Below are 27,107 nucleotides of genomic sequence, written 5' to 3' on the forward strand. Positions count from 1 at the left end.
CCCCTCCAGCATTGAACGGAACCGTCACGCACACAGAAGCTGCTGCTTGCTAACAAAACTGTTTAAACTGTATTTTGAAGGGGAGGAAAAGAAACCCACGTTAGAGGAAGAAATGTGCAAAACCTCCACAAGAAGCAAGTGAAACCAGCAGGTAACGTGCATGGAACAGGACACATGGGGTTTGTGTATCTGTGCATTTGCTCTGGTTTAGCATAAGGCACTATTTTAAACCAGTTCAGCCAAACCAGACTAGGCCTCAGTTTATATTATGTCATTATTAGTCAATTAAAGAGGCACTGGAGGGAGAAGAGCAAAAGGGCAACAATATAAAGTTACAAAAATAGCAAAGAACTTTTAAGCCTTGTGCTCCAGGAACTAAGAAAAAGTGGTTAAAGGCAACTAAAAGAAAGAAAAATAATATTCAAACCTCACAGAATAAAAGCCTGACTTCCAACATATAAATCACGCATAAACCAATGTAACACCATTCACTCAAAAAGAGAATGTATGTATTGTGCAGAAAGGGAAGATGTGTACTAAGGCAGTGCATGTTTGCCTATAGACAGATCCATATTTTGGGTGGTTTCAGAGCTGGGGAGAACACGAGGATGAATGGGTAACATCACGGGGCTCTGCTCCTCGCAGAGGGCCCGGATCAGGAGGGGACACCGTGCTGACTGGAGCATCGTGCCAGCAAATCCAGCACCTTCTGCTCTGCTTCAAATCCACAACCTCTCTATCTCCCAGGTTACGCCGGCATCAAGGCGGCAGCACAAACACGACCTTGTGAAGGCTTCTGATCAAGAGGTCTTACAGCTATCCCGCACCCTGCTCATCACAACTCACACTGTTTAACATGAACACTTGCACGTAATATAAACACCCCACCAGGCAGTGCATTACTCACAAGTTCACACACATTCCCAACTTTGAGAAGGGAAATCCACTCCCTAATCCCTGTAAGCAAATTAAACCACCCTCATCAGACAGACTGTACTAATAGCAAGAAACTAATTTTGCATCCTCCCGTAACCCCATCCAAAGAGGAAAACTCTTGGTTTCCCATAGGAAATAATGCTCTCCAAGGAAACCCTGCCCTTTGAGATCAATCAGACTGGTGACTGCACAGAAAGAGCAGATTCACCTTGGAAAGGCAATTGTAGTGGTAGCTTGTCCAAACCTCTTCCATCGCCATCACCACCACCCTGACTCCATTCTCAGAGCACCAGGTAGACCAGAGTATGAAAAATCCCCTGAAAACAGCCCCAGGTCACTACCTCAGTTTGGTCTGTTATCCCACAGATGGATCTGCTGGGCTGTTTCAGCCGCCTCACTATGTCACGTCTGGCGAAAGAAAACTCCATGATGTGCGGCACAAAGGCAAACACACGGCGGTGCAGCTGTCAGACAGATGAAGATGTGAACTTTCTATTTATACAGCAAGCAGAGACACTTGGCCTGGGCCAAGCTGTAACCAGAAGAACCTCAACCACAAACTACAAGCACTAACCTCTGCTATCAAAAGGTAAGGTGAAATTTAGCTGCTTTCTGTAGATCTTAAGGTAAGAGTTTCTCTCTTTTTCTGGGCATTGAACAGTTTTGGCCTAAGCGCCACTTCACTAAGCAGCTAACGCCTCGCAACAGTGTGTTGCTCTGGGGTCACGTATTCCATTACCAGTTCTCTTTTCTGTGTTCCCTAAGGATGAAAAGAGTCAGTAAAATTGGCAACACCATCACTTGTTGAGCATGAGATTCCAACGGAAAGGCAGAGACACCCAACACAGCAAGCCCTCCTCGTTTCATGGATCTGCAAAACCAGAACTTCTAAAAAGGAGATGTTTGAGGAGTAGTTACCAACAGCATCATCCCTTCAAATAATCAACATTTAAAATATACTTTTAAATTTACTTAATATTTCCAAAGTTCATTACAAAAACGCATTGCCACTTGGAATCTGAAAATTAAAACAAACTCACTCAACTATTCTGTAGCAAATTTGGTCTAGTTTTGGAGTCCTAAACCCCGTGAGGGTTTACCAGCCTTGTTCTGAAGGAACCTGGCTCGGAGCAGGACGCCGTTTCAGCACAAAGCCAGGGCTGGGTGCACATCCAGCAGGTGAAGCGTTCCCCCAGCAGGTCCGGCTGGCACCTGGAGGTTGGCTCAGGTACCTCCATGAGCTGCTGTTCAATTTCAATGCACAAACACACACTGTTCATTTTTGCAGCCTCCTCACCCTTCCAGATAGGGATAACGTTAGGAAACAATTAATTCCACAAGGCTTTAGCTTTCTCCAAGAAAAGCAGGAAAACAAGACAAGGAGCAGGACACAGTGTTCAGTGAGAATGCTCCCACCAGACCACAGCAAAGGGGGAAACTAAAGGTCACTTTACACCTGTTTTCCCTGAAAAACAAACGCCAAATCATTTTCTAGAAGCATTCACTACTTCCCTCTGACTCAGAGCCTGGTTTAGATATAAGAACACTCAAGCAAGATGCTGTGCTGACAGCGAGTTGTGTGTCTCAGCAATCTCCCAGCCTGCACATTATTATCTGTGTCCTCTGGCCGTCCAACCTGTGATATCGACAGCTTACTTAAAAAAACCCTTTTGATTGACAATCTAGATATGCACATAATTAAACTACTCATACAGCTGTAGCTTATTCCTCTTGGTCAGGTTGCACCAGCGTCCCCCGGCAGTGACGTGTGCCAGTACAAACACCTCGCGCCTCCCCCAACGACAAAGGGGCGTCTGAACACGCGAGTCGACCCATCCGACTTCACACGGGTGGGAAAGTGGAGCCTCTGCTGCAAGATACTCCAAACAAGCAGCATCTTCCCATTGTTTAGAGCTTAATGCATTCTTGGGCATGCACACAAAAATTAAAGCTCAAAAAAAGGAAGGAGCTTTAGTCATTAACTTGAATGGGAACTGGACATTCAAGTACCCAGAATGCTTTGAAAACTTTATCCCTAAGGCAAAGCGTGTTTCTAGCTTCATTTCTGTTTCCATTAATTCTCTCCCGGTATTTTTACCGCTGCCCAAATAACTCCACATTCATGCGTTCTTTCTGAAATTCAGCTGCGTGCTTGTTATACTGACAATGCTTAAAATGGAAATAGTGCTGCCTGGTTGCTTTTCCTCATTTTAACGGCTACTTTAAGCTGTCAGATCCCCTCACTCCTCAACCGTTCTCCTGAAGTCACATTCCCGAGTTATGCGAAGTATTTTGGGAAGAAGAAAGTTAGCCATAAAAGTTCTTCCCATTTCTAAGCCACATAAGACGGAGTACAACCAATTATTGAGCAATAAAGAAAGTGTTATTCATGTGGTCTCTGGAGATCAGCTCAGTAAGATACTCCTTCCTCTTTCAGGAGTGTTTCCATCTATTGTGAAATAGTTCAACCCAAAGCTCGATCAGATCCAATGATGGATGGGACCTTAATTTGGTGCCAAGAGGCTTCAGCACTAGTGTCCACTGCAATAAAGGAGCGTCCCCACTCTTCCCATGAGGGAGACCCATGACCCTCAGAGACAAGTAGTGGAGAAAGAATATGCTGAAAATTCAGATGCTAGTAACAGAAAAACAAATAGCATATTCCTTCTATATTTCCAACCTGGCCAAAAAATAAAAGACCCATTTTTCTTAAACATTAAAAATATTCGAAGACTTTCTACTGCCTCATTGTCCAGGGAGTTCAATTCCATTTCCTCCAAAAATGACTTTTTATCCATTCCCCTAAAAACCTAAGTAGGAATAAGGAAATTAAAGGCTAATTTCCACCTCTGGTTCATACCTTCTCCTCCCACATCCCTCTTTTTTCAAATACTTTCAGCCATTTCCATACGCAAAAAGGAATTAAAAGTGAAGATCAAGAATATACTATAGTGTTCAAATTCTAAGTTATTTTTTAGATTGCATAATTTAACAACTTCCAATTATAAAAATAATTAACAAGATTATGAGACCTTCATAGGCTTGGTTAAGCCCCATACGGCACTATAGCGCTAGCAGAATACAAGAGAATTGAGATCGCAGGTCCTCCGAGGCCTACAATAAAGCTATATGCAAATGTTAACAGTCTTCAGGCAAATTAATAATGAAAGAAAATGCATATAAAGTACAGGCTACCACTGCAAGAGCCTTCCAGAAAACAGAGATGAGCAGAAAATCCAAAAGCACTTCAGCATCTGTCGACTCAGCCACTCCTGCTGAGAGACAACTTCCCACACAAGACTTGTCAGCTGTGGTCAGCGAAACCCTCCGCTAACAACAACTAAACAAACAGCCGTGTTTATGGATGTGAAGTATGTCAAGTACCGAATGGATACAGGACACCGACCTTCTGCTTCCCGCAGCACAGGCAAGAGGACTCGCAGCCCCACGGAGCCATCGCAGGGACAGGGAGATCATCGCTCTTGCTTTATACCCAAAGGATGCTGTGGCTTTACTGGTTGTTTTATGAATCTATTCTTCCATTATCCCTGTATATCCAGTTCTTGTTCACAAAACTATTTATGGCCACGTGCCTTTTTCATGCCGATCTCCTATTCATCCAGGTGTTTCATTTCATTTTATGCTCTTAAGTATTAAATAAATTATTCCCGACCTTTCACCTTAAACGGGTGTATTGCTGCTCGAGCTGAATAATAAATACCCCACAAAAATCCACCTTACTTCCTCCACCTCCACTTGTACTTCATCTTCATCTCTTTTTTTCCATAAAGCGCAAAAGGCTTAACTATTCTTTTATCTCTCTGATTCACCTCAGAACTTGATTTAGTTAGGAAAAAACAAACAAAAACCAAGTTTCTTTGCCGCATCATTAGGCAGTTACATGCATTTCAAACTTGGGTGGGAGGAAAGTCAAGAGTGGAAACAGACTATCGTTATGTTGAAATATCTTTTACGTTGCTAGATAAACTCACCTCTAGTTGTCCTCATTGTTCCACTAAACATTCTGAACTAAGCAGTTACTGGGCTATATTTCAGCCTTGGAATGTTTACTCTCCAGCATTTTGCTGAAGCTGTAAAGCAAAATAAGTTCTAACATTTATGCCCATTTTAATTTGGATTTAAAATAATGTTGCTCTGGTATAATAGCAAGGCCCTTTGCACAGCAAAGGGTGGCAACAGGGAGTAACTCCCTTAATTGCTCCTGAGACCAACCACACTCACCCCACCCAGAAAACCACCTTCCCCAAACTCAAGGGTGACCCCTCCTGCTAATGAAGCAGAAGTGCCACCTCCCAGGCGGGTTCCAGCCATACCCTGACCCTGCCTTGATGGAAACTCGACTCAAGTCAAACAACGAGTGCTTCTGAAAAAAGCCACATGAGCACTGAATGCAGAGCCCAGCACCTGGGGAACAAAATGAATTTACAGCCACACTGAGGCAAGGCCAGTTCTGGGAGTACAACCAGATCATCAGGCTTGACAGGGAACTAATTCAATTGCAACATCTGACCAAAAAAATCACCTCTAGTAATGCTCCATAGGTGTATCCCCCACTAACTAAAACGCTGAGCTTGTCTTCATACAAGTGTAGCTTATGATCTGGCTGTAGAGAAGGCAATGCACAACACCAGGCTCTGAAGCACAGCAGCAGGTTACAGAGCACGACGAGGAACCGCAGTGCAAAGCCAGTGAGCTTTGCAAGAGCGAAAGGAGCCAGCAAATTGCTCAGGAGCAGCAGGTCACAGACAGGACAACCCTAACAGGACCCCAATGATGGGACCCCCCCAACAGGGCTGGTCACCGGAGCACAGCCCAAGCGCTCGCCTTGCTCACCCACCTTCACACCCATGATAGAAGCCTTGCAAAACCTGACACCAGGTTCACGAGAGGACACTCCCCTGTGTGAGCACAACCAGTGTCATCAAGAGCCAAGACGTACACACATACACGCTCAGAGTCTGGTTCTCTCTGCTGACAGCTTCAACTGTGAACTGAAACTGCTCCTTCCTGCAGCAGGCTGAGTCACGGCTGCCGCCCGGCCACACTGCAGAGCCGTGGAGCTCCAGGAGGAGCAGGTGCTCCCACAAACCGCCTGGTCTTGGCTCCAGGAGCCGCTCTTACCACTGCAGCAAACAGCCTTCCTCACCAAAGCCCAAACCTATTGGACCCCAAACCCTTTGCCATCCTGGTGCCAACCCAGGCCTCCTCCTCCTCCCCCTCAGCCTGTTGTATCCTCCAAAGGATGTGGTAAAGCAGAACTTGTGGTCCCCTCTATAGCAACAGGGCAAGTAACTGCTAACACAGCAGCCAGGAAGGAAGGTGAGAGAGGATGTGGTTGCTGGTGCTGCAGCAGCTTTAAAATGCTGTGAGAGGTAAGACAAGAGAGCAAGGATTAATCCTGGGCAGCGGGAAGGCAGGAGAATGTGAACAGCTCAGCTGGAGCAGGACAGCTAATGAGCAATAGGTGAGTAAAAGAAACAGCAACTGAATCCAAGGGTACTGGAGAGATAGGGACACTATGATGGTCCTTCTGTGGGCAAAGGCCAACAGGAAGCCTGTCTGTCTTGGAGCAGGTGAGATTTTGATGTGAAATTATGGAAGTCAGATGCCATGGATGGCACATGTGGAAGAACATTACTCCACCTAGCACACTGTATTATACAGGTGCTGTTTCATTTTTATTCAAACCATTACCTGAGAAGGCCACGCAGAGGCATCAGAAGACTTCACACAGTCATCTGCTGTTACCAGCGGGAGATGCCCCTAAGAAAGTCGTGTCACATCTCTTGAAAGAAGAAACGTGCATTTTAGGAGTGTCAAAATTCCATGTTCTTGAAAATGAACGTTATAGTTTTATTCAAGTAAGAAAACTGTAAGACTCAAAATCCCTTGTTTGCAGTGTCCAAGGATACTTTTCATAGATGGCCATGCTGCAGCAGCAATTCATTTCCTTCAAATAAGTTTATACATTTTGAGGTTTGAGGCACTGCATGGCTTTGCCACAATGAGAACCATCTGTCTTAAGCAGACCATCCAGAAAGGAACACTTCTTTTTCAAGCATACAATTCTGCTTATAAAATACACGCAAGAAACCCCAGAATGGGACCAAGTTTTGTTTCAAAATACATTATAATGTGCAAATTACAACTCAGGATATATTAAAGCTCTTAAAGAGCAAGATAATAAGAGAGAAACCTCAACTAATGCCAGATGTAAGGTCAGAAACACCAACTATTTTTATGGAAGGACTGAGTGCATTACAGCCTTTTTATGTGCATGTTCAGTTATTTAAACTGAAGACAAACATGCAAGTGCTGCTTCTCCTTTAGGTGACACTAGTGCAGTTCAACAAATGTAAGTGAACATATTCCTATTAAGTATGGGGATGACCAGCAGAATCTAGACCTTAAAATCCCAACTCATTAGCTAAGCAAAAGCTAAGCAAAGGTTCATAACTATTAAAATCCACTGGGGCCCAGAGAGTTGACGCATCTCTACCATTAGCATTAATGATACCCACAAAACTCATTTAAAACAAAACAAAGCAAGCAAACAAAGCAACGCTAACCTCTTCCTTCTGCTCATCCTGGGGGAATGGGACAAGGATTTGGTTTTTGCTGACAGCATCCAGAGCTGCAGACTGAAAGCTGCAACGACCCGCAGGGATTCACTGTTCTGTTCCGTGCATTATAAACAAGAGCTTTGAAAATGAGCAGATTCTGGTGTGTCCTGCTCTGCTGCTGGGACGGGATAAATCACAGAGCCCCAGACCCGAGCCGCCTCCCTCAGGAGCTGCCGCATGGTAACAATGCTAAATATATATTGTTGTTGTTGTTCCAGTAAAATTTTTTTCAGTTGACAATGTTGCAACTTTTCACTGTTCCCCAGCACCATCCCACTTCCCTGATTTAATACACACCCATTCTTTTATTTTGAAATAATTTGTACAAGTACAATTTTAGAACTAATTCCCAGTAAATCTTTGGGTGCCTGGCTACATCTTTGGATTAACTGTTGACTGATTTTCAGCTTTTTTTTTTTTTCCTTTCTGCAAAGCTCTCCCAGCTGTTAAAACAGAGATCAACAAGCTCTCTTGCCCACACAGTTTCCCCTTTGGGCAGCTGTGTACTAATTATTAAAAATGAACCATACAGTGTTCCTGCTTATTGCATGGATAACTACAACAGAAAAACAAACAAGCCCGATGATCCATTTAAAAGAAGACACAATTCTGTCCTCTTACCCTAAACCATACTAATTACAATAGTAGAATCCTATCCACAAGAAGACGCCTTCAAACTGCAGCAGTCTGGGGGAATGCACTTTTTGGGAACTAGCTTTTTGCTCAACTTCGTCATAAACCAATGGCATACTGGATTCATCATGCAGAATATCCAAGCTGTTCAGGGCATCCTCAAAGGGCATGATTTTGTCGTGATTATTAAACCTTTTCAAATACAGTGCTGCTCCAACTACACAGCTGGAGTTTAGGAACTCCTGAATTTCAAGTCCGTTCTGTTGCAGGACAATGGAGGAGATCGCCTTGGTTGATGAGCAGTTAGGCAATCTGGACATCCAGACATCCATAATTCCATGGGTCTGGATGGGATGCACCCGTGGGTGCTGAGGGAGCTGGCTGAGGTCATCGCTGGACCGCTCTCTATCATCTTTGCCAAGTCTTGGGAAACAGGAGAGGTGCCTGAGGACTGGAGGAAAGCAAATGTCACTCTACTCGTGTCCAGTTCTGGGCCCCTCATTTCCAGAAGGACAGGGAACTGCTGGAGAGAGTCCAGCGCAGGGCAACAAAGATGCTGAAGGGAGTGGAGCATCTCCCGTGTGAGGAAAGGCTGAGGGAGCTGGGGCTCTGGAGCTGGACAAGAGGAGACTGAGGGGTGACCTCATTCATGTTTACAGATATCTAAAGGGCGAGTGTCAGGAGGACGGAGCCAGGCTCTTCTCGGTGACAACCAGTGATAGGACAAGGGGTAATGGGTTCAAACTGGAACACAAGAGGTTCCACTTAAATATGAGAAGAAACTTCTTCCCGGTGAGGGTGGCAGAGCCTGGCCCAGGCTGCCCAGGGGGGTTATGGAGTCTCCTTCTGTGCAGACATTCCAACCCGCCTGGACACCTTCCTGTGTAACCTCATCTGGGTGTTCCTGCTCCATGGGGGGATTGCACTGGATGAGCTTTCCAGGTCCCTTCCAACCCCTGACATTCTGGGATTCTGTGAATTCTTTGGAGGAGTAATATTTGGGTGAGGGGCTTGCTTTGTTTGGTTTTAGGGGGATTTAATTTGATTATTTGTATATAACCTCTGGAAAAAAAAAAAAAAAAATCAGTGACATTGTTCAAGTTTACAAAATAGCCCTTGATCTCTCTCTAAATGTCACCACATGGGCCACATTTTTAAAAAGTAAAGACCTCACCAGGTATGCCTGGTATTCTCAACAGCAAAACTTCTGATCTAATCTCCACTACCTTCCTCATCTCTGCTCTTCAGCTGATAAACACTTCAGAAAAGGGACCAGCCCCTGCTGCATTTGCACACACTCCACAGTACTTCATAGAGTCGGGCCATTTGTCTGGATTTTTACAGCCATGTTTTTTCAGACTGATCCCACTCCCATTAAATACTCAAATTCGAATCTTGCCATGCTTCTCCTCTGCAAAAGCAGCAATCACCTGTATGGCCACAGAATTAATCTAAGATTAACAAACTGAAATATGGTCAAGCCAAAACTAATGTGGCACCTGTACCACTGACACGTCTTGTGAGGGATCAGAAGCATCCACCTGTGCAAAGCATATATTGCAACCAATAAATGAGGATTCTCTGATAACTGAAATTTTTCCTTTGGAAGGAGAGAGCACATACTCATTCTCACAGGCTCAGTTCTATTTCATTTCTATCAAGTTTATCCTCAGGTGACATCTCCCATTAATTAGAGCGTGAACTCGTGTCAAATCCAAGTTTAAAATTTAGGAAAAGTAATCACATTTCCCTCAACGAAATGACCACTGTATAAAGCCTCCCTGAAACTCCACTGGGTTCTGCCCTCCTCCCAAAAGAGGCCTCAGTTCCCAGTAATAAGATTGCAGCAAAAAATAAATGAATGCATCAAAGTAGGTGGAATAAAGGAGGGGAAATATTGTGCAAAATGCTGAGCCACCAAAAGCAAACAAAGCATTTGTTCAGTAGTGACAACGACTGATTTGATCTGAGGCAAATTACCAAACAAACATCAGTTAAATTACATGCTGGAATACAAGGGAAAGTTCTCCCACACACATTTCAGGTTCGCAGCGTCAATAGGGCAGCACGCACAGCCAAGGCTCTGCGGATTGCTGTGGAGCCATCGAGCTGCTCCCTGTGGGGTACTCGAGATTCTCCACAGGACATGAGAACTACAAGTATCCAAAGAGGCAAATTTAACTCTATCACACTAAACAAACATTCAGACAAGAGTAGAGAGATCACCGAGCTTTGCAAAATGGGAAGAAATCAGTGTTTCCTACCCTATAAACGTGACAGTCACAAAACACACAGAACTAGAGTTTTATGACACAATTACTTCTACCATCCACAAATTTTAAGTGCCAACCACCTGATCAGGGACCATCTGAAGCTGTAGCAGCAGTAAAGATGCTGCAGCTCTAAGAGCAGCCTGGTTGTGCCAAGTGCTGCCCGTACACCCAACAGATCCACAACGGGGACCATTTCACAGAGAAATCAGAGACACGTGGGGAACCGCAGCAGTTTGGTGACTGTCCCACAACTCAGGCCACACTGGGAGCCCCAGCACACAAAGCTCAAGTTCAGCGTGCTAACCACACTGTGCTAACCAAGGCGACCTAAAATTACAGCTTCTGGAAAGTAGGGCATCTACCGACTGTGCAAACCTTCCAGCCTGGCTCCCGACAAAGCCTCTGGCCTCTCAAAGTTAAACAGTCAGATCATTTTATGGAAATATATCAATTACTCTCTTTTGACCAATGTGACTTGGAAACCTAAGCATCAGGAATAAATAATATTTCACCATCCTGAGCAAGAAAAACAACACCCTTTGATCCTTTAAGTAAGGATTGCTTTCCTCAGCAAGGATATTCTGCTCCTAAGCTGGATCGGCAAGTCTAGCTGAGCAAAAGGGGTAATTCAGTTTGCTTGCTACAACAATCTCATGTCCTCGGGTCCAAAAAACCCCAACCTCGTGAGCATTTTACAAGACATGCTATAACAATTATGATGGTACCATGATACAGCTTTCAAGCCTTCGCAACGCTTGAATAAGCATCCATCTTTACAACCCTAGTGGGAATTACATCAGTAAACAGTCGCCTTCTATTAATCTAGCTTTTAGACATAGCAATGGAAAAAAACACTACCCAATTTTAACCAGCACTTGCTGGAGCTGCAATTAAAAGTCACACGTCTGTCACACCAGTCTGACCACTCTCGCCCATCCCATCTTCCAGTACTACATATTTGCCTAAATCCAGCATCAGTGAAATAAGGGACAGCACTAAATGTTTGGGTTGGTTTTAAGTTCCGTTTCTAAACACGTAGCTGTGATAGCTTTATATTCAATTCCCCGTTCTGAACAGTGAATTGGTACCAGTTCATAAACCTCAGATGGAAGTTCTGCTGTCTCCTAAAAGTTGAAACTTCTTGTAGTTTAAAAAAATCCATTCATAACCCTCTTCTCCAAGAAATGCCAGACAGAATGTTATTTTGGGGGAGGGGGATTTGGTTTACTACACAAAGAGGAAAAAGCAAACATGGTTTAATGTCATATCAGTTCTACTCTGGCATTTAAATACCAACTAATCAACTTAAGATGGAATAGAAAGGACACATGAAAAAAAATCAGGTTGACTCCATCCAGTCTCATTAAAACCACAGTATGTTAGTTTACCTAACTGTAAAGACAACTGTTTTTTCAATATAAATCCTAGATTGTCCATTGAGGTTAAGAGCATATCAAAACATGCAATATCCATTGTTCGCTAAATAAAAGCACAAACAGGAGCCTCGTATAATTTATGAGCTATACAGTAAAACCCAAAGCACAGTGAAACTCCAAGACAATTAATACTACTGGGAAAGGATTCTTGCTAACTTTGCTAAGCCCAGGACGCACAACATTTTCTGAATGCAGATCTCGAAATTCTTTATAAAGCTGGTAAGGCTACAGCAAGCAGACAAGAATTTAAAACTCTCTTTTAAGGAGTTTAGAACCAACAAAGCTCCTGGTATTTTAGTGACATTGCGGGCTCTTGGAACACTGAAGGCATTTAGAAGTGCTAGCAAATTAATATGCTGCACCAACTCATTTGGTGAACAATCTCATTCAGATCTTAAGCTGCTTGTCCTGTGTTCTGAATGTGTTAGCAGGCTGAAAAAATCTGAGGCACCGAAGACATTTTCTGAAAGGGTGCTACAGTTTTTCAAGCATAAACCGCTTGCTGTACTTTGGCCTGATTACCAGGACAGCAATAAAAAGCATTCTGTCTCAAATACAGGCAAAAACAAGCCCGCCACACCACGTAAATTGTGACATTATTAGCCAAAGGACTAACACAAACTACAGTTCAATGTTATTAAAATCATCGTGGTAGGAGTAATGGAAAGCTGCTGGTTCAGTTGAGTTGGTATTTCTTAATGAATTGCTTTACTAAGACTATATAATAGCAAAGTGTGCTGTGCAGAGTGCATGTGGTAAAATTTTCTGGATTAAACTACAGATACGTGATCCCTATTTCCACTCTTCCCACATTCTGGAAGATCAAGTATAAAGCTACCACAACAACAACAAAAATAAACAGAGGGAACATTTACATTATCATGTGCTACTTGTGTTTTGCTATCACAGCAAAAGCAAACCATGAAGTATCAAAAGGAGATGGCAAGCACAGTGATGCTCTTTTCTACCACTGTTGTGGGAGGAAATCTAACAAATGTTTGCCTCATTTCCAGAAAGTCATGGATTCCCCAACTCCACAGGTGTATTTGGAATAAACAGTGCCCAAAAATTATATACAAATCTGTTACAAACTCACTTCTCCATAAACCCGCCATTCAAAATAAGCAGCTGATAACTTAGCAATAACAAGATAACACGGCAATAACAAGGAATCCAGCCAGTTCACACACAAAGTGCTGCAAACAGCCCATGCCCAGCCTGGCGTCTCACAAGAGCCCGCAGATCCAGGTCAGCTGGTGGCCGTGCTGTTCAGCAGCAGAACGGGAAACGCCGTGATGTGCAGAATAAGGTGTCGGGCACTGGGCTCACCCTTTCCCAAAGCAAGAGCAAAATTACAGCCCACTTTCTGTATTATTTCTGCCCATTTGCTTCCACAGCAGCAGCCTGAATGCTGAGAGGTGGAGACCAGCTCATCCCATCCAGGAAACAAACCCTGTAACATCCAAATGTGTATTCACAGAGCAACAGCCTACAAAGAGATCAAAATGCTTCCTACAACTATTTCTGAGCAGGGATGTGTGAGGCATCTCACAATTACAGCTTTAAGGAGTGAGTAATTAACTCCATAAATGAAAAGCAAACACAGACACACACATTCCATCCTCTCTTTATCAGGGATGTGTGAATATCACCCCCACACAACTTCAAAAGTCTAGACCGAGAGGGTTTTAAGCAGATGCCATTAAATATTGATGTTTGTTCTATTTCATTTTTTTTGCCTATTTATTTGAAGGGAATTAATTAGTATATTGGAAAAATAATTCTTTGAAATATGGCTGTCAGACATACAGACTTTTTATAGCATTCAGGGAACACTGCAATTCTAGTACAGAGAATCTATTTTGGGTATCTATCAGCACACTATATTGACTTTCAATATAAGGAGATACAACACAAAAGACAGAGTCCATCAATGGATCGCACAGTGGGGATGGGATCTCCAGCAACAACTGCAATGACAGCAACTCCCAGGTTCATAAAGTGAATTAAATAAACACTAAGTGGGATTTCTGGACCAGCACAACACTTTAAGCAATGCACTTACTAAAACAGCAGACGTTTGAGCTGCAGGGGTTGAGATCCTGTAAATTACACTGAGACACACTCTTCAGAAGTCTTGCTAGATGCACTTCTAACTCACCTATTACTGGAATGAGGTGGTATTAGAGCACCGAGCTTCAAAGCAGAAGAAATTTAGGGGAAATTTAGGCTGGATATTAGAAAGAAATTCTTTCCAGAAAGAGTGGTCAGGCATTGGAATGGCTGCCCAGGGAGCTAGTGGACTCACCATCCCTGGAGGTTTTTAAACTGAGATTGGACATGGCACTTAGTGCCATGATCTAGTCAATGGACTGGAGTTGGACCAAGGGCTGGACTTGATGATCTCTGAGGTCTTTTCCAACCCAGTCGATTCTGTGATTCTGTGATCAGAGTTACTGATCTTCATAGAGCAACCAGAGCTTCTGGGCACAGTTCCCTCAATGTCCCATGACTCCCCAACTATTTTATAACACAGGGACAGACCATTTGCTTGATGAGCATTTGAATCATCTAAAAAATATGAAAGAGGATACTGACTTGAATCTACTAGATGCTTTATCTGCCAAGCAGGGTAAGCAAGTTTGGTGCCTGAACCACAGTGATAACAGAGCAAGGAAAAGAGGAAAAGCAAGGCGTGCTTACCTACGTACAGGGAGGGTGAGGGAACTTCTCACAATTTGACAAGAACATCCCCTCCCACAGCAAGGACAAGGTCATTTAGTGCTCTTCAGCTGTCACAATGACAATACCTTCCACTTAAAATAGCCCTTGGAAGATACAACTCTAGTCTAAAGGTCGACTGAAACTGCTACTCCTCTCAGCCAAGAAAGGAAAAGAGCTTTTTTATCCACAATCCCTGAAGTTTCAACTTATCTCCCTGAATAATGGAGTTTTGGCTGCTAACACAAACTGGTAGGCCGTGAACCGGCAGGACCAAGGAAGTTTATGTTATGGCAGAATACTTGGGCAGAACATCTCTGAAGTTCGACATCTTTAAGACGTGAGCATCTGCCAACGTCTACCGGGGACATTCAGTGCGTCTTCACTGACATTATTAACCAAGAGTCACCCTAAAACATTCCACCTTTTATAAAGTCCTCATGCCTTTTGGATACATTTGGAAAGGATTTTCAATAATCTGTAAAAAGAAAATTACCACTTGCCCGATTTTGTGTGCAGACTGAGATGGACCCAGACTAAGTGGTAAGACTGAAGAAACATCATGTGGCCTACCCCACTTTTTTTAATACTCCTGTATATGAATGACATTCATAATGATCAGTAAGCATATCCAACAGAGTTACTAACATATTATATTTAATTCTTGCTTATAAGCACTTAATATACAGACTAAAGCTCAGTCATACTGTTTCATTCCTCATTCAAGTTAATGAAAGGATTTCCAGAAAAGCTGAATGCAGCCATGACTTTTTATCCTCAAGAAGTTAATGCATAATTGTAGCCTCTGTAAATGCGCACAAGTAAACACACCTGAAAATTTTGCAAAATTAAGATATAATACAATAGGTACAGGAGCCCACATTACACAATTTTTAAACAAAAATTACCACAGAGGTATTTCCTGGCTTTAAGATGCTTAATTCTACTAATTTAATATTTGTGAGCATATCTATTTTTGGAATGGCTATGGATCACATACACAAAGGAGAAAAAATGAGTTATAAATGCAATGCCATGAATAGAGCTATACTGTTCATGCATTTTTCCTTTTCTTCCCTAAGAGAATTTGAGCATTAAGTGCTGCACCACACAAAGAAAATGTATTACAGTCCCCCCTTTTAAGGATGATTTGAGCCTGTGGCTTTTTTCTTTTAGTTTTGGGTTCATCTTCAGATTATTTTCAAAATTCTCTTTATCCAAGGAAGCCTCTTGAAGTGCATTAGGGCTTACACACGAGTCCCAGACTGTTTAATTTAGCCCTAATACCTTGAGGAAGCTTCAGGATGGATTGTTGCTATTCTGATGAAGGAATCAATCTCCCCCCCTGCTGAGAAGGCTGATGAATGCCGTGCCCCCAGAGAGAAATCAATGTTGCTCCACTGACCAGCGTCTTCCAGACACCACATGCACCAATGTATCATGAAGAAAGAAAAACAAAGCGCTTAATTTTCGCATTCTAATTATAAAATAGGTTTTGAATTTCCACTATTTTAACAATTTTTTACTTGTTCAACTCTTTAAGAAGCATGAAGTCTAGCTGATAATACTCTGTCAATATTCTATATATTTTTTGTCGTTCCCAGGGATTAACCCACAGGCAAACCACAAAAGGTAACTACACCAAGCCAACGAGAGATTCAGCCTTTAAGTCAATATGAAAACTACACATATCATATAAAAGGAAAGATCTTCTGACCTTTGTGTGAATGGAGTGCTCTACTTTGTCATGCTGTTCCTAACCACCAAGCACTTTCACTCAACTGCTAATAACCAAGTGAAATATTTATATTTACGTTGTTCAGCTCAGCGAAGGTTTGTTAGCAGGAACAATTCACCACACTCCCACAAACATTAAACGCTGCCATTATGATACACAAGCTTTCTATTCAAGATTAAGCATTTTCAAAAAGCCTCAACCACCGTGCAGATCTCAGTCTCCAAAGACGCCTGGATTAGGTACACGTGTTCTACAACAGCACATTTCTTGCAAAAATTGTCTTCCTCCAACAACGACAGCTTTCCTATTTCAAGGTAGTTTCATGTCAATCATACCCAACCTCTGGAAAAGGAGCTTTCAACAACTTTATACATAATACAGGTATAAGGATGACACAGACAAGAATCAGAGAAAAAGCCACAATGTAAAAAGAAAACCAGCCCATAATTATCCAGAAGAGGAGGTGGAGAGCGGCTCCAGTTCACACTGCGCTCTCCCAGGAACAGATCAGCTTCCACCCTGCCCGGGTTGTTTCCTGGGCTACTTCATCGCATCTCTAAAGACTGCAGGCAGCCACACAAATATTAGTTTGTCTTTAAACAGAGTTGGAACCTGGCTGTCCCCCCCCACTCCAAAAATAAGGCTGTAAATCCCTAGGGTGCTGATTTAAATAGGAACCGAATCACACGTGTCATGTGATGCGCATTCTCATTACCTAAAGGAGAGGCTGGTGCATTCACTCAGCTTACAATTCTGGTTTTCGGGCAAAGCATGCAACAACCTTTAAGTGTTGAACACCTTGATGACCATGGGCAAGCTGTCTGTCTGTCTTTGAGCAAAGCAGCAAAGAAACTCCTAACCAATATATATGCTACAGAAATGTTTGCTTAGAACGTTTCTGCACACCAAACACTGATGCCTTCTTCCAGCTTTTAAGTTCCAAACGTAAGCCAAAAAGCATCCCCCGTGAAACACAGATAATTCACAGCTCCTAAGAGTTGTAAAGAAATAAAGGCTCTGGACCAGCATATACAACCCTCTCCTTTCATCCTTTATTTTTAGGCTTTTCCAGTGACAAAACACAAGCAGAAGTATCTCAAACTGTTACACTTGGGTGAGGCACGATAGGCAAAAGAAATATTAATGTCAAGCTCTATCACAGCTCTCCTGGCTCATACACTGCCAGTTTTTCTTTCACTACTGGCAAAACCTTAGTTACACATTCTTAATGAATGCCACTCCTATAAGACCCACATTTGACAGATCAACAGCTCTCAAGAGGGTAAGAAATATTTCCCTTCCCTATTTAACTTTTGTTTGAGAAAACACACTTCCATTCACTCACTGCTGCATGCCAATCATTTTTTTCCTTTGTAAATACAAGATAAATGCATTAAGGCATTTATCTCCGCATAAAAGAAAGCACAGTGCAGGGTGAAAAACATTGGCTAAATGCATTTTAAACCTAATTGCTAAACAAGTCCTTAAAGTTTTCTGCACAGAACAGTGCACACACTTCTAGATAAAGCTCATTCGGGGATGTGGTCAAATATTCTTCCACAGTGAGCAAAGATGCAAAATGCAACCACAGAAAACTATGTACATTCAAACCAATAAAACAACGCTAATATTACTTGGACAAAGACACATAAAAATAGCATGTTACAAAGCCAAGCATGCAAAAGAGGACTGCCAGGTCCCTTCTGTGCTTTTCTGTTGTATTTCTTATTTAACCTTCAGCCTTTGCTCCATACTTCTTTCTTCCCCTTGCACATGCAGGACACTTTCTCCTGATCCCATCAAACTCCTGACTTGCTGTTCCTAAGGCGCTAATCCCACCGCTCATCCTGTCTGACAGCAAGTCACAGCCCACCTGTGCCACCCCAGCCCGGCCCTGCTCTCCCCACATTCACCCAGCTCTTTCCCTGCCACTGCTCCCTTGCCTCTTTGGTTTAAACTTTCTCCTGCTAAGCTCAGTTCTGCCATTTCCTTTGCTCAGTTAGCCCAGTTCATCCTCCCCAAATTTCACTATCAGAACTGCTAATTGGAATTGTCTCTCCTCAAACAACCACACTCCCATCATTCTTGACACTCCAACCACTGGAGCAGTTCCTAGACAAGCAGCTACAAGCTTCTGTAACTAGATCCTACTCCGAGCTCTACTTCTTCTCCTCCACCACATTTGGTCTCTTGAATCAGCTACACTCCCCTCTGACCACGGCATCTCTTCCCCCATTCCTCACCCTTCGGTGAGCATTAACAAGAGAAGAACCAGTCCATAACATGAGATGAACCATCCAGGAAGCCTAAGTGCTCAGGTGGACTTTTGACATGACCACACTCTTGCAAGGACCAGACTGATGCACATTCAGTTTTCCTGTGATTAACCACATCATCTTGTTCCACAAAAAAACCCCTCCAAGGCCAAAACATAACTCAGCGCACACTGGAACTTCTCAAGACTTCAAAACTAATATCTTCACCCAGTATTTGCAAAGTGGTGCTTTTCCAAAGACTTAGAAGTTTGCCTAATTTGGGCAGATTTTCTCAAGAACAGCAGAAGGCCCATCCCCATTCAACAGCTATTGTCTGCCAAATTTTAAAACCTTGCTCCAACAAATAGGAGCGCTACAGCTTTCCAAAACCAAAGAGGCATAGTGTTTAGTGTCTGCAAGATATCGGCCCTGGTAACAACTGAATAATCCTGACTAATCTGAAATACAAAAAGTGTGAGGCAGGTGCAGAAAAAATAAAAGTGGAGTGTGAGTAAAGCCAACCTGAGAAAATAATTAAACAGCAGAAAATAGGTGACTTAGCAGAAAGTGCTAAATAACCTTCATAAGAAGACCTACCAGCTTCATCTAGAAGTATAGGCTGAGACAGAGAAACTGTCCAAGGCACACAGTAAGCAATTTCTCCGTGTTAATCAGATCTGACCATCAAAATCTCCAGGAGTCCCATTAGGAAAGAGCAGTGTTCTCAGTATGTGTGCAAGATCCTCATTCTCCTGCCACATGGGTAATACTCCTTTACCTGCCTATCCACAGACTCTCTGCAATGAAAATAACATTTCTGAACTATAAAGTAAATAATTTATGAGAGAAATCGTACCTGCCGTTCACAGAGGAGTAAGGGTCAACACTACAAACTACCCTTCCCATTCACACAGGTAAATAGTACCAGCAGCAGCACACATGACGGCCCCACTACAACAGTACAGCTTCAAAGATCTGCTGTAAAACTTCTTTAGGTACCAAGCAAAAGCAGTTGGAAAACAAGAGACAGTCAAGTGACAGATTTAACATAAGAAATTTATGTTATTTCAGCTACAACAAGAAGAATGATAATCGACTATGGCGTGTCCTCGGGATTAAGGACTTTTTGGATGACTTGGTAGCTCATTAGGGACCATCAATCTAAACCAGGCATTAATTCCTGAGAGACTCCGTTTCAAGTTTCATCGCTTAACTGGGTTTCTGAGGGTGTCTGGGGGATTGCTGTTGTTCTTTTGGTTGTTTTTCCAATCAGTTTGACTCTTTCCCAAATAATTTAGGGCAACATTGCAACAGAACTGCTTCTTTCCACACTTTACAACATGCATGTCTGCTTCAGTGATCAGCAACGAACGCTGGGCAACCAACATATTCTTGCACTATAACTGCACTGCTCTGGGCTCTAAGTCATCTAGAAATCCCATCTACATATTTTCCATGTTTAGATGCAAAAAGAAACATTTTATTTAATAAGTTGACAGTAAATATTTATTTAATAATGCTGCCAAACTATTCTTAATGAGCCAAGTGAAATTATTGACCAGGTTAATAAGACAACACAGATGAAGAGAAATCATGTAAGAATTCCAGAGTGATCCAAATCACCCCAGCATGTCTGCTTTAAAAGACTAAAACTGTCATATCCTGTACATTCCTCATGTGCATACAACATATATATTAATTTTCCCCATTTTGTATTTCAGAGTCAAAGCCATTGTTTGAGAAGAAGGACAAAGAAGGACAAAGACTACAATACACCAGGAGACAGTGTTTTTTTCCTCTCACTAACTTAACCAGCATATTGTTTAAAAAAAGAAGATAGAAAAACAGAGTTTCTAGGGGTGGAAAGAGGAAGACAAGTTTCATCTGAAATGCACACGATTATATTGAAAGGGGAAGTTATCTTAAAATATTTACATGAACACTAAGGAAACTCAAGAGACCACTGGATTTTGACAGCTGTATCAGATTCAATGTATAACCAATCTCAGAAGTATTATTTTAAGCAGGATGAAAGTGAATTCCCAAAAATTCATTAGCAGGTTACCTCTTCAGCAACCAAAGGCAATAATGTAGAGCACGTTATTAAGTTCCAGTGCAGCAGTGGTTCCTACTCTTCATGTGGAGCACGGCTTTTGAAATTCTGCTTTTGAAGAATGTTTCACAACATGAGTAACACTAATGAGCTGCAAAGAGTCCAGAAAAACATCTCCTCATGTTTGACTGCCTTCCCATATGGTTCAGGAAAGCGGGGGATCTTGAGCAGCCACAATACAAATGGGAAGAGTCTGTGACGAAAAAGACAAAAATATATTCCGTGCAGTCTGGACTCACTCTGAAAGACTGTGAATCCCCCATTCTTTAACCCATAGGTAGGAAATACAAGAATAGGTCGGTGATGATATTATAGAAAACCTCATTCTTCAAGCAAAGCAGAATTGTAAACAAAATCATTCAGACATTCATACATTGAAAACTGCTGTAGAAACTAGAACAGAAGTCTTTCCAGTGCCAGAGCCTGGAAGCACCAAGGGAAGGTGCAGGGACCTCACACAAAAGCCCTTCTCTTACCGCTCAGCTCCCACACAACACTTCTTAAACTTTAAAAATCAACTAGTTTGAAACTATGGAAAAGCACTACAATAGCACTGATTTTAAACCACACACACTCGCAGGCTGCAGCAGCCTGAACTGCTGTCCTGTGCCGGGCAAAGGCAAAAAGGTGTGCGCTGTGGAATTAAGATGTTGTGTAATGATTCAACTTTATGAACAGTTTCTCACTCAGTAATCTGCATATACAGGCTGACCACTCAATATATGAGTGAAATAAGGAGATATTAATGTCAGACAATATTGCTACCTCAGGACTGTCCAAATAACTATGCAGAATACTCAGCTAATGAAAAGTGTATTTTGCTTTGAAGCACCCATCTCCAGCACTCTGTATACAACTTTTATGAACAGCCTTACAATAATCAAGCCAACATTATAAACATAACGCATTTATTCCTGACCTCAGCTTTTTTTTTAACCTCTCACTATACTTGCTTTTAGAGTGACTTGTTCTGGGAGTATATTTTTGTAGGTGAATTTCCAGCCACACTGAAATATACAGAAACTTTAACATGTTACTCAACAGAAACCAAGACTCTACTAAACAGAAAGAGAAGCGGGTCAGGGATGCACAGCTGTGTCTCTAGGAGTTGTCTAAATGATGCCAAATAAGCTGCAAAAATTCACAGCCAATTTACAATAAAACACACTTTTCAGAAGAGCATTTGCCATCACTACAGAAGATTATTTTCCAAGCTGCAAACAATTCATCCACCCACCTTTGGCGGGTGGGCCCATTACTTATATAATGGAAATTCTCAGCTCACTATCAGGATTCACTTGTGATTTAGCTCACAAGACTGACACTTCTGAGCTGTGTGTCCTTGTCCCAGCAGAAACCAGGTCCTTGTCCTTTCAGTCTTGGACAGTATCAGTTAACACCCAAAGAGCTGGTAGGGGTGTGAGAATGGGATGGGTGGGATGACACACAAAGATTTCTATTGTTTGCAATCAACTCCAGTGGTGCATACAATAAAACTAGATGTTGGCTGAAGAAAAGAATATATCACGCTGAGATCCAGCTCTGTAGATCATCTTATAGGGAACAAGCTGACAAGAACAGAACGTTCATTTAAGATCACATTTGACTGCTGTGCGCAGATGTCCCCACTATGTAATGCCACCGCGGTCAAAATCACCCAGGTGCTCCAGATGGTTTCCAAACGTGAGTCACCACTATATGCAACACCCATACATTATAAATAGTATAGAAGAACAATACAGCATTCAAGTAAATGGAAGAAACACAAGATTACAGCTGTTTAAACACAAATTCTGCTGATCACAGAGAGATGCAAGTACTGGAAGAGGAAACAATTTATCAGTTACAGATAGCAAGTGAGGCCTTCAAGTTCTCCAGTTGCACCTATGATTTGTCATCTGACAATAAGGACATAGTTAAAAGAACACGGTCTACAAGAATCCCACTTGTTTTAATACTGTGAATTAATATTTTCAGTAACAGTAATTTCTTACATTTCTAAACTATGAAAAGTTTAATCACAATTCACATTTATACGTGCAATGAACTTTATAAGGCAAAAACAACCATGTCCACAAATTGGATTTTTTCATACTAAAGCATACTGGAACAATCTACAAATAAAACATGCAGACCACAAAGCATCAGTCATATGAGGAGTTAGCCAACAGAACCACTTGCGTAAGGACAGCAAAATTAAGACCTTTGCAAATATAGAATATTCACCTTCTCAGAGGCTGAAAGGACGTCACTGTTAGCAGCACCCAGCTTTTCACAAAGGCCAAAGAAAAATCACCTTCCTCCCCAGTTTTTTTTTAACTTTCCATTGAATGTGGAAAAAACCCCAGCAGCAAAACCACAGTGTCTGCACCTCTGAAACATTCATAACGAAAAGCTCAATCTTGTCAGATTTAATCACTCCACCACTTGCACTTGCCATGCTGTGTGACAGTGTTCTGAAGAGGCAGATTTTTTCCTGGACCACTTAACCACAAATTTACACGTAGCTCCCCCAAATTACCTACTGTACCAAAACTCATCATCAAGAATGTTAGTTCCCTTCAATATAGCAACCATGCGGCCACAGCTTCTCCCACTCAAAAGACAAGGACTGGAGTGCTGTGGTTTGTTTTAGCTCCATTTGCTATGTAATTCCTACCATTTGGTTCAAGGGCTTCGCACCACACAAAGGACATTGGTGGCAAGTGGAGCACACAGGAGCATTTTACCAGCTAAAGCACCCATTGAAATAGCTCTATGTGCCATGCTCTGTGTTTTTCCACATTACCCAAGAGAGGAAAAGGGTGAAGGAGATCTGAGTGTGCCTTTACAGCCTGCTGTTGACTGAGGGTACAAGTTGGGTCTGTACACTGGTATACATCATTTTTACTTACCACTTACATGAGTTAAGTATTTAGAAAACATCGCCAATTTCAAGAATCAAACATTAAATAAATATCTACTATATCCTCCTACCTGTTAGCCCTTAATGCTATTCTCGAACTGGGGTGAAAGCCAAAATGGTTTGGTCCTGTATCTGTACTTTGTCCTTCACCCACCGCTTCTTCCTCCAGCTCCTGTATGTGTCACGTATAATGGGCAGAAAGACTTAAGCAGGGGTCGGGTAGAAGGACAAAGTGCACAGAGCAGCTGTGCTGTGCTGTGCTGCCCTGTACGACGTGCTTACTCACAGGAAACTCACAGATGGTTCTGCGAGACCTTCAGGTTTTGCTCTGTAACACTGGATGGCTTGGAGGCCCCAGATGATCTCATTATCCCAGCATTTGGCTTCATATGGGATGTAAATGCTGCATTAGTACCTCTAATAATTCTGCAGGTTATGGGTCCATTTACACTCAGTGCAAATCCTGCAAACTCCTAAGTCTAGATTCAAGTGAAGTATCAACAGGAACATTGCAAAAACAGTTGCCAGCCACAGGCAAAAAATACACTCGCATCACAAGGCTAGAAGTCTGTCTAGGGAATAGCTTAACATGTTGCCGAAGGGATTTTATTGCTTCTGAAGTATGAGGCTTTCTGCAACCAGTTTTTATTTTCCCCCAGAAATTAACAGAAATTCTACATAAATCCATGCACAGTAACATTAGACACACTCTAGAGAGCAAGCTCTATTTTACTGCTTTGCTATGTTTAAAGGGGCGAATCACAAACACGCATCCAGTCCGGTAGATCAGCACATTGGAGACCCAGGGTGCAGGTCAAGCCTGACCCGCAGCACTCATCCTTCCAGCAAACTTCAAATTTCTGAACTACGGTTGGAAACTCTTGTAACCGCCTCAACTTCCAGTCCATCGAATCACAGACCGGTCACATTGTCAAACAGGCATTTGTTGCTTACAACACCTGCTCCTAAACACCCATTCCCTGACTACTGAAAATAAATACTAAATTCTAAGGTAAACAGAAGCTTAATTTTGTTTAAAAAACAAGCATGTCATGGTCAACAAAAGGAGGTTGTTTGTGTGGTTTCCTTTCCCAGTGAAAGGGAGAACATGGGGAGATAAATCAGCATTTTGGCCTAAATACCCAGAGCACTGGAAATCGAGGTGTTTTCAAAGCTCTGCCCAGTTTAAAATTAAGCAACTTCTGCCAATTTTATATCTAGAATTATTTATTCTGTTGGTGCAAACCTTTTTGTCAGTAACGTGCTACACATCTCCAAGTACTACACTGAAGACATGAAAAAAACAGCACTTTGATGCTGCTCAAGACAGTAATTTCAACAACTTTTTTTTTAAATAAAGCTATAAAAGCAGTTTGTAACTGTTACAGAAGACAAATACGACTGCATATACACAGGCATAGATTACATAAACCAGAAACAACTATCGATAAACACTACTACTACTGTTCTTGTGCAGAAACATCTCAGTATCCCCTGCACGCATTTAAGAATGCGATAATTAAGTACATTTTGAGAATTCAGAAATTATTTTCCTGTCTCAAAACTGTTCCACTGTCTCTTGCTTAATTCCAAACTACTTCATGTTCCCCCAATGCATCAAAGATGCAGAAAAAGAAGCAACTGCAGATTTTCCCATATACACACCTATGCAGCAGAGCTGTTTATATACTGATGAATCAATAGAACATCACTACAATATTTCATCAGTATGTATCACCTCTTGTATATTGGGAATATACAAACATACCGTGTAACCTCTCAGTAAGCATCTGCTTCCTAATTTACTGTCTAGTTCTAACCAGATCCAGCTATAACGTGACTACAGTGTCACAGCAAAATGGGATGCTTGCTTAACCGTCTGCCAGAACAGAGCAGTAAATGCACCCAGTAAATGCAGCAACTGGCACATTTAAAACAACCATTTCTATACAGAGAGAGTTTAAAAGCTTCGATACGTTTACATCTTAGCTTGTGCTGGGTACTAGCCACAAACAGCCGAGTCCAGGAGCGAAACCCTGCAGTGCTCTGCAATCCAGATGACCCTCTGCCACTCATTTCTTGACTTCTCCATTCAAAACACCATTTCCGTTTCCCTCTTCCACCCCCTCCCGAGCACAGATTTGTCTCCAGATTCCTCATGTCCCACCACTGAACTTGCACAGCGTCCTGTCCAGCCTCCCAACCCTCAGGAGCAGGTTCTGCTCCATGCTCCACCATCACGCTGCCAAACATGGCTGCATCATGTCCTCTTTGTGAGTGAATATGTATATTTTGCCTTTCAAGGCTTGTTTTATCTGCCTACCCTTATTTTCTCCGATTAGCAAGGGACCATTTCAAATCGCTATCACCCACTTTTCGTTCCTTTTAGCACTTCGATATTTTCCAGTTACGTCTCAGCGTTAAACCAAATGCGTTTATACTTTCCATGTTCACTTCAAAAACAATCAAGGAGCTTTATACACCGAAATCCACCTCACCAGTAAAACGTACATATTTACACACAGAAAACTCTAACTAAAAACCTCCATTCTTCGAAACAAGCGTGGAGAGAAAAGCCTTCAACAGCAGCAAAGGGACATTTTATCATCTGGCTTTTCTCCCCTGCAGCTCCCTCTCCTGAAATTGGACCCCCCTTGGATATAAATCCAGCTCGGAGCAGCACCCGCTCCGCTCCACAACCGCGGGCGCTTTTTGTGCTGTGGAGCTTTCTTTTTAAAAAATAATAAATAAATCAATTAATAGTAATTATAGAAAACTAACAAGTCTTCTCTGGGATTTCCCTGCGGAGGCTACACGGAAAAGTTTATAGAAAGGGTGACCTCCCGGAGAGAACGGCCCCGGGCAGACCCCCCGCGGTGCCCTCCCAGCCCAGCCCCGGCCGCCCCGCCCGCTCTCCCGCCCCGCACCGGCCGCGGCCCCTCCGCACGGACCGTTATGACACGGGGCGGGCGCGGCGCTCCGCGGTAACGGCCGCAACGGCGGCCCCGCTCCCTCCCCTGTTCCCTCCTCAGTCACTCACCCACAGCTCCGTGCCCCAACTCATGGCTCCGCCGCGCCGCCGAGGGCCGGCGCTGAGGGGCGGGCGGGGGACACTTGGGGTCTCTCTGTTCTTTGGCTGAGGCTCCTCTTCCCCTTCAGCTCTCCGCTCACGGACGGCCGGGCCCCGGCAGGGCGAGGCGGGGGGATACGGAGAGGAGCGGGACGGGGCCGGGCGCTGCTGCTTCACCGCCGCTCCCGCCTCATCGCGCCGCAAAATGGCCCGAGCGGCGCCGCGCGGGGAGGCGGTGGCGGAGCGGGCGGGGGGGCGCTTGACAGCTCCTGGGCGGCACTGCGCAGGCGCGGCTCGCGGCGGGGGGGGCGGTGTGAGGCTGGAACCGCGCATGCGCAGTCGCCGCTCACCGGGACCCCGCGGGCAAGGCAGGCGGCGGCTGC

The 27,107-nt window shown here is 43.1% G+C and overlaps 1 protein-coding gene across 18 annotated transcripts in view; it reads right to left on the reverse strand.

Moving 5' to 3' along the window:
* Nucleotides 1–26,974, reverse strand: part of FNBP1 (formin binding protein 1) — an 82,389-nt gene extending 55,415 nt beyond the window's left edge. For 17 of the 18 annotated variants that reach the window (XM_082067742.1, XM_082067736.1, XM_082067730.1 and 14 more), the window contains exon 1: nt 26,695–26,860. In XM_082067742.1, coding sequence (XP_081923868.1) covers nt 26,695–26,718 — 24 coding nt within the window. In that variant the 5' untranslated portion in view covers nt 26,719–26,860. Of the gene's footprint in view, nt 1–26,694 lie in introns of all 18 variants that reach the window. The other variant, XM_082067738.1, reaches the window with a different exon arrangement.
* Between the last annotated feature and the right edge of the window lie 133 nt (nt 26,975–27,107).

This window comes from Streptopelia decaocto (assembly GCF_964273445.1).
Source record: "Streptopelia decaocto genome assembly, chromosome: 17".
Lineage (NCBI taxonomy): Eukaryota > Metazoa > Chordata > Aves > Columbiformes > Columbidae > Streptopelia > Streptopelia decaocto.